Source organism: Sapajus apella, unplaced genomic scaffold, assembly GCF_009761245.1.
Source record: "Sapajus apella isolate SASKATOON/1434 unplaced genomic scaffold, GSC_monkey_1.0 scaffold123, whole genome shotgun sequence".
Lineage (NCBI taxonomy): Eukaryota > Metazoa > Chordata > Mammalia > Primates > Cebidae > Sapajus > Sapajus apella.
In genome coordinates this window covers 1327911-1341651 of record NW_022437063.1, presented here as the reverse complement: position 1 = coordinate 1341651, position 13741 = coordinate 1327911, and the positions used below count along the sequence as shown (strand labels likewise).

At 53.3% G+C, this 13741-nt stretch overlaps 1 protein-coding gene across 3 annotated transcripts in view; it reads right to left on the bottom strand.

The window, feature by feature from the left end:
• Positions 1–7493, bottom strand: part of PARVB (parvin beta) — a 143447-nt gene extending 135954 nt beyond the window's left edge. For all 3 annotated transcript variants that reach the window (XM_032261410.1, XM_032261411.1, XM_032261413.1), the window contains exon 1: positions 7325–7493. In XM_032261410.1, the coding sequence (XP_032117301.1) occupies positions 7325–7436 (112 nt within the window). In that variant the 5' untranslated portion in view covers positions 7437–7493. The remainder of the gene's footprint in view (positions 1–7324) is intronic.
• Between the last annotated feature and the right edge of the window lie 6248 nt (positions 7494–13741).

The following is a 13741-nucleotide window of genomic DNA, read 5'->3' as shown; positions in this document are numbered from 1 at the left end:
GTGGACCCACTCACATCCAATAAACACCCCTTAATTATTCTGATGGCTGGACAGGGAGCGCGAGGGTAAGCAACTTCAGGATGTGCAATCAATATTAATTCCACAGAGGTGGGCGGGAATCAAGGCAGAGCCCCTCTGATGAGTGCGGGGTTGCCAAGGTGATCTGACTCTGCTGGGAGGTTTGTAACCAAGGTGCTGGGAGAACCACCGAGAACCTGCCCTTCCTTCCCTTCCAAGCCCTGAAAGGCAGGGAAGAGCCATCACTTTGCGGCCAAGCAGTGCCTTGATCTTTTCTACCGAAGCAGAGTTTCCAGGAGCACTTAGTAGGCCTTCAGGAAAAACAAAAACAAAAACAAAAAAAACCCATGTGGTGCAGGTCGACTTTGCCACCCCATACAACAGACTGCACGGGCGGACCACAGAACGAGAAATGTGGGGCTTGAAGATCATAATCAGAATCATAAGCAAAGGAAATGTAGCTGAGCCGCCCACTTCCTCTCAGCCCAAGAGAAAAGAAACAGACCCTCGCTGGACAATGGCCTCAGGGAGCTCTGCCCACCTCCCCGAGGGGTGTTTCCCAAGCAGGCAGGCGCTGGGCAGCGTCGCAGTGACCTCACTGTGCCTTTCCGTCTCAGACCAGCAGCTGCGCGTGCCCAAATGGAGGCGGCCTCTGCTCAAAAGAGGTTTGGGCTTGGAGAACGGGGTGTGGAACTGTCTTTCTCTTTGATGGCAGGGTCTGTCGAGAGCCTCACGACACAATAGCCCCAAATAGGGCCGCCACATCCCCACTTCCCCATAGAAACCACAGGGACCGAGGCCCTGGTCCCTCACCTGCCTACAAACCCCAGCTTTGGACCGGCCACTTTCCCTTTTCGTTGGCTAGGACGCCCGCTGGCCTTCCCGACATGACACAGCCACCATCCTGTGGCCCCTGATACCTTCAGAGGGTCATGTGAGCACAGAGGGCCTGGAAATGAGGAGGAGTCTGAAAATCCTCCAAAAGAGACCACACTCCTGCAAATCCTTTCTCGCACCTCCCACAAACAGGGATCTGGGTCCTCTTTTGTTTGTGAAGGTCAGACATCAGAGGGGCTGGAGCCCACGAGAAAATGGCATGGATAACACGGCCACACTCTGAGCCCACCCACGCCACCTCCTCAGGGCATGGCCTCTGCCCACCTCCCCCCGCCCCGGGTTTCCCCATTCCATCCATTCCCCACTCCCTAAAGCCCCTTGCTGAAATTGGCCACCCCTGCCAAACCCCAGCAAGGGTTCCAAGTTCCCATGCTTGGGAGACGCCAGGGTTGGTAAGCTCTCTAGCCCCTGACGGGCACTGAGCACAGACCATGAGCCACACCGTGGCTCAGCCACTGGGACCCTGGCTGGGGGGTCTCTTCAGGAGCCCCCTCCCCCTTCCTGGGCTAATTTCCAGCCATCCTAGATACTCAGCCAGGACCACTTCCTCCAGGGAAGCCCAGAACCCCTAAGTCTGGGTGGTGAGACCCTCATGGGTCAGTGCCCCCACTGCCTGCCCCTCAAACCATCCTGTGTGGGGCCTGAGCCGGGGTCTCACCAACCCCCAGCTCCCAGCCCTGGCGCTGCTGGGGTAAAGGCGGGGGCAGGACAAGCCCCAATGCCACAGCTCACCCCCTTCACTGATGCGTTGTAGTATCTGGGGATAACGCCTGATGGCTCTGTGTAAGACGGAAACTGAAGGAAATTCTCAGTTGCTGGTTTAGGGCTTTGAGATTTCACTCCTGAAGGTTATTGAAAGTCCACAAAGAAACATAATATTTTCAACCTTCAGTTCAAAGTCACAGCTGCCTAGTGATTTCCTTCTTTCTCTTTTTTTTTTTGAAACAGAGTCTCACTCCATCACCCAGGCAGGAGTGCAGGCAGGAGTGCAGCGGTGTGATCTCAGCTCACTGCAACCTCCACCTCCCGGGTTCAAGTGATTCTCCTGCCTCAGCCTCCTGAGTAGCTGGGATTACAGGCACGCACCACCACGCCTGGCTACTTTTTGTATTTTTAGTAGAGATGGGGTTTCACCATGTTGGCCAGGCTGGTCTCGAACTCCTGGCCTCAAGTGATCTGCCTGCCTCAGCCTCCCAAAGTGCTGGGATTATGCATCTGGCCTGGTGATTTATTTAGATTTAGTTAATGAGGTCTCCATATCTTGCTCACTAATCACGATTTCTACATCAAATGCTTAGGAGATATCAGGGTCAGGAGAAGGGGAAGACAAGCCGCTGGCTGGGAGAAAATATTTGTGAAACACGTGACTCGTGTCCAAAATGTATGAAGAGCTTTTCCAACTTAACAGTAAGGAAACAACTGGGTTTAAAAACAGCCCAAAGCTGGGCACCGTGGCTCAAGCATGTAGTCCCCACTTTGGGAGGCCAAGGCAGGTGGATTTCCTGAGCCCAGGAGTTTGAGACCAGCTTGAGCAACACAGCAAGACCCCATCTCTACAAAAAAACGCAAAAATTAGCTGGGCCTGGTGGTATGTGCCTGTAGTCCCAACTACTCCAGAGGCTGCGATGTGAGGATCACTTGAGCCCCAGGAGGCGGAGGCTGCAGTGAGTGAGGATTGGGCCACTGCACTCCAGCCTGGGCAACTGTGAGACCCCGTCTCAAAAAATAAAATAAAAATAAATAAAATGCAAATGAGCCAAAGACCTTAAGAGACACCTCACCAGAGAAGATACACAGATGGCAAATAAGCACCTGGAGAGATGTTCCACTTCATACATCAGGGAAATGCAAATTGAAACAGCAATGAGACACCACGGTACACCTATGGGAATTCCAAAACGCAGAACACTGACACCACCAAATGCTGGCTAGGATGCGGAGCGGCAGGAACTCCCATTCACCGCCTGTGAATAGAAGTGGCACAGCCACTTTGGAAGAGCGTCTGGTGGTTTCTTACAAAACTAGACACACTCTTACCATACGCTCCAGCAATCGAGTTCATGTGAATTAAAACCTTATGTCCTCACAAAAGCCTGCACACAGAAGGACACAGCAGTTCTATTCATAGCTACCAAAACTTGGAAGCAGCCAAGACGCCCTGCAGGAGGTGATGGATCAGCAAACTGTGGCCCATCCAGACGACGGAATATTATTCAGGGCTGAAAAGGAATGAGCTGCCAAGCCATGAAAAGACATGGAGGAGCCTTCGATGCGTGTGACTGAGAGGAGGAAGCCACTCTGAAAATGTTACTGTACACTGGATCGCAACTATATTTGATTCTAGAAAAGGCAAAAACACGGAGATAGTAAAAAGAAAAAAGGGTTAGCTAACATGGTCAAACCTTGTCTCTACTAAAAATACAAAAAATTACCCGGGCGGGGTGGCACACGCCTGTAGTCCCAGCTACTCGGGAGGCTGAGGCAGGAGAATCGCCATAACCCAGGAGGCGGAGGTTGTAGTGAGCTGAGATCGTGCTACTGCCCTCCCCCCTGGGTGACAGAGCAAAACTCCATCTTGAAAAGAGAAAAAACAAGGATCCGTGGTTGCAGGGCTTTGGGGAAGTGGAAGCAGCACAGAGAGGATTCTGGGGGCCGTGATGCTGCTCCGGAGCCCACTGTAATGGTGGATCCATGTCACTAGACATCCATCCACACCCACAGAACATCCAACGGCAGAAGCGACCCCTAATGTAAACTCGGGGCTTGGGGAAATGACGTCTCCATGTTGGCTCACGACTGTGGCACATAGCCTGGGGCACTGATGGAGGGAGAAGGGACGGGTGGGAACACTTTGTATTCTTTGCTAGATTTCACTGTCAACCTAAAACTGCTTTAAAAATGTATATAAATATATACGTGTGTATACATATTTAAATATATGTGTATATATGTATATGTGTGTATATATATTAGAAATTTTTTTATATGGAGTCTCACTCTGTTGCCCAGGCTGGAGTGCAGTGGTGTGATCTTGGCTCACTGTAACCTCCACCTCCCAGGTTTTGAACGATCCTCCTGCCTCAGCTTCCCAAGTAGCTGAGATTACAGGCACCCAGCTAATTAGCCTGGCTAATTTTTGCATTTTTAGTAGAGACGGGATTTCACCACATTGGCCAAGCTGGCCTCGAACTCCTGACCTCAGGTGATCCACCCGCCTCGGCCTCCCAAAGTGATAGGGTGACAGGCATGAGCCGCTGCACCCGGCCCACAGGTATATATACTTTTAAGGTAATCAGCGGATAGGAACTTCCTTAATGTGTTCCTTAGAAAAGAGTGGCAGAGCCTCCAGACTGGCTGCTCTGGCCCTGGTGGTTTTGGCTCTCCCTGAGAAACCTGATTCTGGCCACTGGGCAGTGGTGGCTGAGGTCCAGGGCCTGGCACATCGCAGAACGGGCTCTCGTGGCAAATGTGTGGACCCCTCCATGCAGGGCCTTGCTGGCCAGGGCTGGCCATCCACCTCTGAGGACATCCTGCAGCAGTTGGGCTGTCCCTGATCCCCGTCCTGGCCCACTGGACCTACAGGCCTCTCATCCCACAGTCACAGTGGGGGACCCTGCGTGTTATTGGGGGGTCTTCCAAGCCCCTGTAAATCTGAACCCAGGTTTGAAACACGCTGTCCTTTCAAGTCCCAGAGCTTCTGTGGGGACCCCTGGGGGGTTCCGGCATCCCTTTCCACTTTCCGAATGCCCACAATTCGTCACAGTTCCCTTTTCTGACCCGGGCCACCGCGTGACACGCCACCCGTAGCACATCAACCTTAATCACGCCGTCCTGAAGCTCATTCTGACACTTCCTGCAGGCTTCCTCCAAACCCCAGCGCCCCACATTTCCTACCCCCTCTCCCCTGGAGCAGGCCAGGTCGTTCATGCCAACCATCCCCCACTAAAGTCCCTCCGTGCCTTGTCACACCCCTGTCTGAATCAGGAACCTCACCGACGATCCCGCCCCCTCTCCCAGCTTTCCCCTCCTCCCTTAGAGTCCTCAATTCAGGAACACGTGGGAGCCACGTCCGCTAGGCTCTGCTCTCCCGAACCCACCCTCAACTTTCTAACAAAGGAGGAAATGAAGCCAATGGTGCAGTGGGCAGGGCCGTGAAAACCTGCCGAGTCCCTTTTTCCCTGTCACTCCCTGGTAGGCCACCGAGCACTGCTCTGATGGCCCAAAGTCAGGGCCAGGGGCTGCTCCCACCCTGGAGTGGCCAGAAGGGCACATTGCCAAGGCAAACGGGCCTGCAGAAATACTGGCAACTCTCGATTAGTCAAGCTTCATTATCCAGTCTTCCTGGCTCCTCTCCTTCCCAGGAGTCCACAAAGAAGCCACTAAATCCTTCCCAATCCAGCCTGTCCCTCAATTCCTGTGTCTGGATCCAAGGAGGGTTTGTTTGTATGGCAGACCCGTAGGGTGACAGGCACCCCAACCGTGAGAGCTGAGGCAGGGCGCCCAGCTCACCCCCAGCAAAACCAGCATCAGCTGTGCCTCGTCCTGCTCCTCCTCCTGCCTCCACGCCCATTCTATTCTGCACAGGAGGCTTCCCGCTACTGGAATTCCTGGTGCATGTGAATTAAACCAGGCCGGCCCTGGATTTTCTAGGCACACATCAGGTCACACAGGCCAGGAGGAGAAGCACTGTCCTTCAGAATTTCGGCCCAGTCCACTACTTTGGGTGCGCATTCTTCCTATTCCGCGAGCATAAATGGCACCTATAAAAAGCTGTAATAGCCCAGAACATTCCGGTTCCTTGCCGTTCTGTGAAAGACTTTTTTTCTCTGGTTCCTTCTGGCCTCCACTCAAGTGTCCCCTCCTCAGAGGCCTCCCCTGGCCCTGCCTGATCGCCCTGTTCTCTGTGCTCCCAGGCACATGTCATCACAGTGCCACTTGTCCATTTATTCATTCCTGGTTCCACGAAAGCAAGCACCTCGCCACCCCACCCCCTTTCTTCCTATTAGCTGCACCTGGCGTCTGGCGGGCGCTCCGCAGGCTGTGGGCTGAATTGGGAGGGGAGTGCCACTTGCGTCTATAATTGTTTCAAGCCATAAAGAGGAACCGAAATGATTTCTGGTAAGGGTGCTGATGACTGCATGGAGGAACAGTGGGGATGACAGAGAGAAGGATGAGTCACTGACCATGTCATTTAGGAGAGGTGACAGACTAATACAAGCCACAGCGAGTCCTCCAGTGTAAGGCTTGAGAGAAGAGTGGCCTGTCTGCCACGAGACCTACCGAAGGGGACAAGACCCTGCCCTCTTGGAACAGGATCACGAGTGGCAAGACATGCATCTCCTTTGGGCACGGGCATCCCTGGGAGAAAATGGCTGGGGAAACAAGCATTCCCTGCACTGTACACAAATCCTGGGGAGGCGGTGCGTGGGGGACACACACATGCCTAGAGGCAAATCTGTCACGTGTTCCCGGAGCACACACATCCCTAAGAATACAACAGCCCCAGGGAAGAAATGAATGGGGGACCTGCATCCTTGGGGACTCTCATCCCTGGAGGCACAGAAAGAGTTCCCAGGGGAAGTGCTAGGCCCAGATGGTTTAAAGAAACCCGCTATGGGAGGGCTCCTTCCCGGAGACCCACCTGAGGCCAGCCTCTCTCCACCTGCCTTCCGCAGCAGGTCCCCACCTCCATTCTTTGTAAGCTCCGCGCACGTCTCACCAACCCGAAATCTCATTATAGGGCAGGGTCCCAGGGGCAGAACCTCCCCAACCCAACAGAAAATTCAAGAATGCATCTCCCAGGAGGCCCTGCGCAAGCGGTACAATTAAAGACGCCAGGCTATCCCTTGCAACTGTAACAATCTTTAAAACCTAGCAGGTTGGTAGTGTTTCGTGAGCACACGCAGTAAAAAATTTAGAAAAAAACTGAAACGGGATATCTGCAATCCTCGCTCGCAGGCCTCAGGCCTGCACGCCCTGCACCCCCACCCTGCAGGGCGCCCGCGCAAAACCCAGCAGCGAGTCCCCCAGGCCGTGCCCGCCCAGCGTGCCCCGCACACAGTGTCGCTGCTCATGGAATGAACCGTCACCCCGCGCGGCTGGCGATGCCACTGCCCCAGGGAAGGGCGAAACACTCGGCGGCCGGAGCAGGCGCGGGCCACGCAGTGACCCCAGGTCCCGGACGCGCAGGCGCCCGCACGCGCGCTTGGCAGACGCCGGAGGCCACCGCGCGGCCCGAGCGCCCGGTCCCGGGGCAGAGGCCTGGCCTGTCCCGAAGGTCGCGCCGCCGCGGGGGCCGCGCGGGGTGCGCGCGGGGTCGGCGGGGGCGGCCTCCTGGGGCGCCGTGGGGCGAGCGCGGGAGCGGCCGGGCAGGTCCCCAGGGGGTCGGCGGGCGCGGGCGCGCACTCACCCTCGCGCGCCCTCCGCTTCCTGGCCAGGGTGCCGCCCAGCTTGCCCAGGAACGACTCGTCCTTCTTCATCCTGCGGGGCCGCGGGGTGGGCGAGCGCGGCGCGGAGGACATGGGCCGCGCGTGGGGGCCGGCAGGCTCAGCGCGTGTGGAGCCGCCCGGTTGCCCCGGGGAGTGGCCGAGGGCGCGGCCCCGCCGCCGGCCACCCCCACCCCCCGCCCCGCGCTCCCGCCCCTGGCCCGGATGCCCGAGGCCTGCTGGTCCCCGGCAGACGCCGCAGCTCACGCTCAGAGAAGGGGAGCGGGGCCACCCCGGGCGCGGCGCAGCCTTTCCCCCCCCCCAGTTGGAGCCCTGATCCCTGCCCCGCCCCGCTAGTGGTGTGGGATCCAGGGGGCAGGGCGACAGGCACCCGCGCCACGTGGGTGCGGCCTCAGGACGTCCTGGAAGCCACAGAGTATCAAGTCACAGGAACGCGGCTGGTCTGTGGCTGAGCTTCTGCCACGAGCCAGGCCCGGGGCGCGGGGGCCCTTCTGACCTGGGAACCGTCCCTGTCCAAGGGAAGCTGAGAGGATGGAGGGCAATGCTGGGGCAGGTCATTGTCCTGACCTCCAGGAAAAGCTCGAGGAGTTGTTTCTGGATGAGGCGACCGGGAAGTACCATGGTTTGCGGGCAGGTACCATGAGGTCAGCGGAAGAGCAGGCCCTGGGGACAGTGTGGGGTGCCAGGGGTGGGGAGAGGAGAGGAGGCAGACCTCGCAGGTGTTGGAAGCAGAGGAAATGGCTTCATCCCGAGGGGGACAAGACAGGGTTCCCTGCGGGACACGATGCGCGCTTCATTGTTGTATTTTCAGTAGAGATGCAGTTTCTCCATGTTGGCCACACTGGTCTCGAACTCCTGACCTCAGGTGATCCACCCGCCTTGGCTTCCCAAAGTGCTGGGATTACAGGCGTGAGCTACTGTGCCCAGCCTAGATATCCAGGCAGGGCTTTGAGCTGTGATGTCACATGCGTTGCCTCTGATGGCAACACAGCAGGTGCTGGAGACAGAGAAGGCACAGGCAGAGGTACCCGTGACTTAGGAGAGAAGCAAACAGATTTCTGACATGCTCATGGCCAGAAGAAGCCCCAGCCTTGAAGAAGCAGGAGGAATAGGCAGGGCGTAATGGCTCACACCTGTGATGCCAGCACTTTGGGAGACCAAGGTAGGTGGATTGCTTGCGATCGGGAGTTCAAGACCAGCCTGGCTAACATGGTGAAACCGCGTCTCTATTAAAAATACAAAAATTAGCAATATATATGTGTGTGTGTGTGTGTGTGTGTGTGTGTGTGTGTGTGTGTGTGTGTGAGATAAATTGTATGTCATCTATATTTTGCCACAATAAAAAATTACTGGAGACAGGGGTGGTGGCCCATGCCTGTAATCCCAGCACTTTGGGAGGCCAAGGCAGGTGGTTTAGCTGAGATCGAGAGTTTGAGAGCAGACTGGCCAACATGGAGAAACCCGTCTCTACTAAAAATACAAAAATTAGCTGGACATGGTGGCACACGCCTGTAATCCCAGCTACTCGGGAGGCTGAGGCACAGGATCACTGCTTGAGTACAGGAGTTTGAGACCAGCCTCAGCAACATAGCGAGACCTATCTCAGCAAATAAGAAAAAGATAGCCGGGCGTGGTGGTGCACACCTGCAGTCTCAGCTCCTCATGAGGCTGAAGCAGAAGGATCGTTTGAGCCCAGGAGGTCAAGGTTTGCAGTGAACTAAGATCACGCCATTGCACTCCAACCTGGGCAACAGGGCAAGACCCTGTCTCATAAAAAAAAACTCACAAAATTTGTTAATATATAATGGAGGTACTATTCCTTCTAAATAAATACAACTTTAAATTTTGGTTTTTTATGTCTAATACAGTAAATATCAGTGGAGAGATCAGGTATGGTGGCTCATGCCTGTAATCCCAGCACTTTGGGAGGCTGAGGTGGATGGATCACAAGGTCAGGACTTTGAGACCAGCCAGGCCAACATGGTGAAACCATGTTGAGAGGCGGAGGTTGCAGTGAGCAGAGGTCGTGCCACTGCACTCCAACGTGGGCGACAGAGCAAGACTCTGTCTCAAAAAAAAAAAAAAGTAGGAAGAGTGAAGGTTGGGTGTCCTGCTGGGACCCTTGTGGGTCACTCAGCAGAGACAGGGGCCAGCAGAGGATGCAGTGTGAACCAGAGAATCTGGTTCAGCTTTGGGTGTATGGGTTGAGACCATTTTTCTGTCCCCCTTTGTGCTGGCTGGCCCCCCTTCCCCACAATGCAGTAAATGCTTCTGTGGGCCGAGTTGATGCCAGACCCGGTCCCCAGCCAGAGGCGAGCAGCCCAGGGACACAGAGCTTTGTCTTCCAAGAGTTTTGGTCCAGGAGAGTGGGCACAGGACACAGTGGCCATGCAGTGTGGCCAGCATGGGGGGAGGGGACAGGGACGGGGACGCAGAGGCACTGCGGGCAGACGATGCTTGCAGGGAAGGGACATTTGACCTGGGACCAGGACCAAATTACCCTTTTCCTTTCAGTAAAGGAAGAGAAGACACACCAGGCAGAAGGGACAGGGAGAGGACACTGGGGTGACCTGGGGCTGCCAGCAGACAGTTCCACAAGCTAGAGGGGTCAGAAAACAGAAACATCTTCTCACAGTTTGGAGAGAAATAACGAGGGTGCTGGGAATTATGAGCCAGGCATGGTGGAGGAGGAAAACCAATTTACAAATATCATGTCTACCAGGGTCTTCGCAGATGATCAGGTTCAGATGAAGTCACCAGAGTGGGCTCTAATCCAAGATGGCTGTGTCCTTGTAACACCCCCGTGCACTGGGGATTAGGATTGCATCCAAATCAAGGTATAGGCCAGGTTCATTTCTGTTTGGAAGCTAAAGGGCAAATCCATTCCCTGCCTCTCTCTGGGCTACTGGGGTTTGCCAGCAATCTTCAGTGTTCCTCCGTCTCTACTAGGCTGTGTGTGTGTGTGTGTGTGTGTGTGTGTGTGTCTAGACTTTACAAGGACACAGTCATGCTGAATTAGAGCCCACCCTGGTGACTTCATCTTCACGTGGTCATCTGCAAAGACCCTTGTGAGATGATGATATTTATACATTGGTCTTCCTTTACCTGGCTCATAATTCCCATCACCTCGTTACTTCCTCAGGGAGGAAACAATAAGCATATCTTTTGTTATTTAGCCATTTTTCCTTGGTTCCTGTGCAGTGTGGAAACAGCTTCAGAGCAATAAAGGGGAAAGGCAGTCCCGTGTTACAGTGTCGGGGCCTCGGAAGTAGGCCTCGGATGTAGCATCTCTCTCTCTCTTTCTGACCTTCCTATTTCCCCCCTTTCACCTGCTCCTTTTTCTCCCCAAGGCAGGCCATAGAAAATGAAAATATATTCTAAATTTCCCCCACCTTTCTGTCTTGGACCTGGCCACGGAGAAATTCTCAGACCTGCCTTGTCTGACTGTGGGTCACGAGGTCCCCATTTCAGAAGGAGTCCTGCCTTCTGCCAGGAGGGAGGAATGCTGTACAGACAGGCCGTGCTGGCTTCCCCACTCCGACTGATGGTGTTGGGTCATTCTGTTTTTGTCCAGTCACACTTCAACACGGTTGTCTGGCTTCAATCATGCTTAGCCAATGAAGGCTCCGTTAAAAACCCAAAAGAGTGGCCGGGTGCAGGGCTCACGCCTGTAATCCCAACACTTTGGGAGGCCAAGGTGAGTGGATTGCTTGAGATCAGGAGCTTGAGACCAACCTGGCCAACATGGTGAAACCCTCATCACTACTAAAAATACAAAAATGAGCCAGGCGTGGTGGTGCACGTCTGTAATCTCAGCTACTTGGGAGGCTGAGGCAGGAGGAACAGGAGGGGTTGGACTTGCTGTCTCAGGGCAGCAGAGGTGGAAGAGATAGGGGAGGTGGAAGGGGAGGCAGGAGAGGCAGACATGCTAGGTGTAACTTTTTTTTGAGATGGAGCCTCACTCTGTCACCCAGGCTGGAGTGCAATGGTGTGATTTTGGCTGGCTGCAACCTCCACCTCCCAGGCTCAAGCAATCCTCCTGCCTTAGCCTCCTGAGTAGCTGGGATTACAGGTGTGCACCACCATGCCTGGCAATTTTTTTTTTTTTGTATTTTCAGTAGGGACGGGGTTTTGTCATGTTGGCCAGGCTGATCTCGAACTTCTGACCTCATATGATCTGTCCACCTCAGCCTCCGAACATGCTGGGATTACAGGTGTGAGCCACCACACCCGGCTTGGAGTAACTTCTATTGAAAAAGATTCTCCCAGCACTCTGGGAGGCCAATGTGGGTGGATAGCTTCAGGCCGGAAGTTCAAGACCAAACTGGGCAACATAGCAAGACCCTCATCTCTATTTTAAAAAGAAAAGAAAAGAAAAAGATTCACATGCAAGTGGACCTGCACAATTCCAACCTGTATTGTTCAAAGGCTGTGTGTTCGGAAACCATGCGCAGAGAAACAGCATTTCTGTTTGTTCAAATACATTGGACTCCAGTGCCTCCTTCTGCAGGCCCAGGTTCTCCATGGCAAGTGTGTGGGTAACGGAGGTTGACCAAGACCACACAGTGTGGGGCCCAGCCAGGGGCACAGAGCACGTACAGCACGAGCTCAGTAAATGTTTGCTCCTTGTCCTTAATTAAGAGTATATGGAACTGGCCTCTTTGGAAGCCACAGTTCAAAAGCAAACCAAATGGTTTTCTTTAACAGGGGCAGCTGTATGTAATCTGATTTTCATAATTATTCTCCACATTTAAAATGTATGCACAGCCCTGGCACGGGGCATATGTGGGCAGCATATCAAGAAGCAAAGGTGGCATTGATGGAGGAGCTAAGTTCATATTTCTGCATCTCATTAAATTCTCTCTTTTTATTAAAAAGCAGCGCTTTCCAACCTTGAAGTTAATATTTATGTTTGCTGCTCTGCAAAGCAATTTGGAAAGTAGTTTAGTGAGATTACCCCAGAGAGAAAGCTAGTTATGTAAATGCCACAGGAGCCAGGCCAAGAAGAAGGAAACTTTTGGGCTTTGATCGTTGTCCTTCCTTCCTATCACCTTGAAAAGAAATACAACTTACTCCACAGCCATCAAGCTGGTTCCTGATTGTCATCTGTAGCACATACAAGACAAAAAAAATTTACAACAGACACAATTTTTTTTTTGAGACAGAGTGTCACTCTGTTGCCCAAGCTGGAGTGAAGTGGTATGATCTCAGTTCACTGCAACCTCTGCCACCCCCCACCCCCACCACAGGTTCAAGCAGTTCTCCTGTGTCAGCCTCCTGAGTAGCTGGGATTGCAGGTGTCTGCCACCATGACCGGCTAATGTTTGTATTTTTAGTACAGACAGGTTTTCACCAAGTTGGCCAGGCTGGTCTTGAACTCCTGACCTCAGTTGATCCACCTGCCTCAGACTCCCAAAGTGCTGGGATTACAGGTGTGAGCCACCACGCCTGACCCAGACACAATAATTTTTTTAAAAATGTTCTAACCTGAATTTAATAAATGATACAGTAGACAGAAATTATTTAGATAGATAGTGATGGTAAAAGAGTCCTTGATAAGTCTTCCCTTCTAACAAAAAGTAGCCCCAAAAATTATTTTTTCTAACGAAGTACAGCCTGAAAAATCAAGTTGCAAACATAAATAAACGTGCTAAAAACTTACATGGGTGAATGCCAACAGTTCTGCCAATGGAAAAGAGCTACCTTGGGGCCAGGCATATCCAACATGGAGACTCCATTTTTCCTTTTTTTTTTTTGTTATCACACGTACAATAAAGAAACGGACAACATGACACTGACTGAACAGAGAATCTTATCTACATAATAAAAGATTAGGGTTGGGGCCGAGTGTGGCGGCTCACGCCTGTCATCCCAGCACTTTGGGAGGCCCAGGCAGGCAGTTCACTTGAGGTCAGGAGTTCGAGACCAGCCTGGCCAACATGGTGAAACCCCATCTCTACCAAAAATACAAAAATTAGCCGGGCATGGTGGCGGGTGCCTGTAATCCCAGTTACTGGGGAGGCTGAGTCAGGAGAATCACTTGAACCCCGGAGGCAGAGGTTGCAGTGAGCTGAGATTGCACCACTGCACTCCAGCCTGGGTGACAAAGTGACACTCCATCTCAAAAAAAAAAAAAAACAATGTATCTCTAAAACATTACGCTGAATGAAAGAGGCCAGACAGACGAAAAAGAACACAGACTGCGTGAATCCACTTATTTGAAGTTCAAGAGCAGGGAACCTCTGTTCTCTGTTGACAGTGGCTGTGCTGGGGTGTGACGGGCACAAAGGGTCTTGGCTGCATATGAGGACCAGCAGGCTGGCTGGGTGATGAGCAGTCTCATCTGGTGGTAGTCACGCAGTGTGCACAAACGTGCAAAG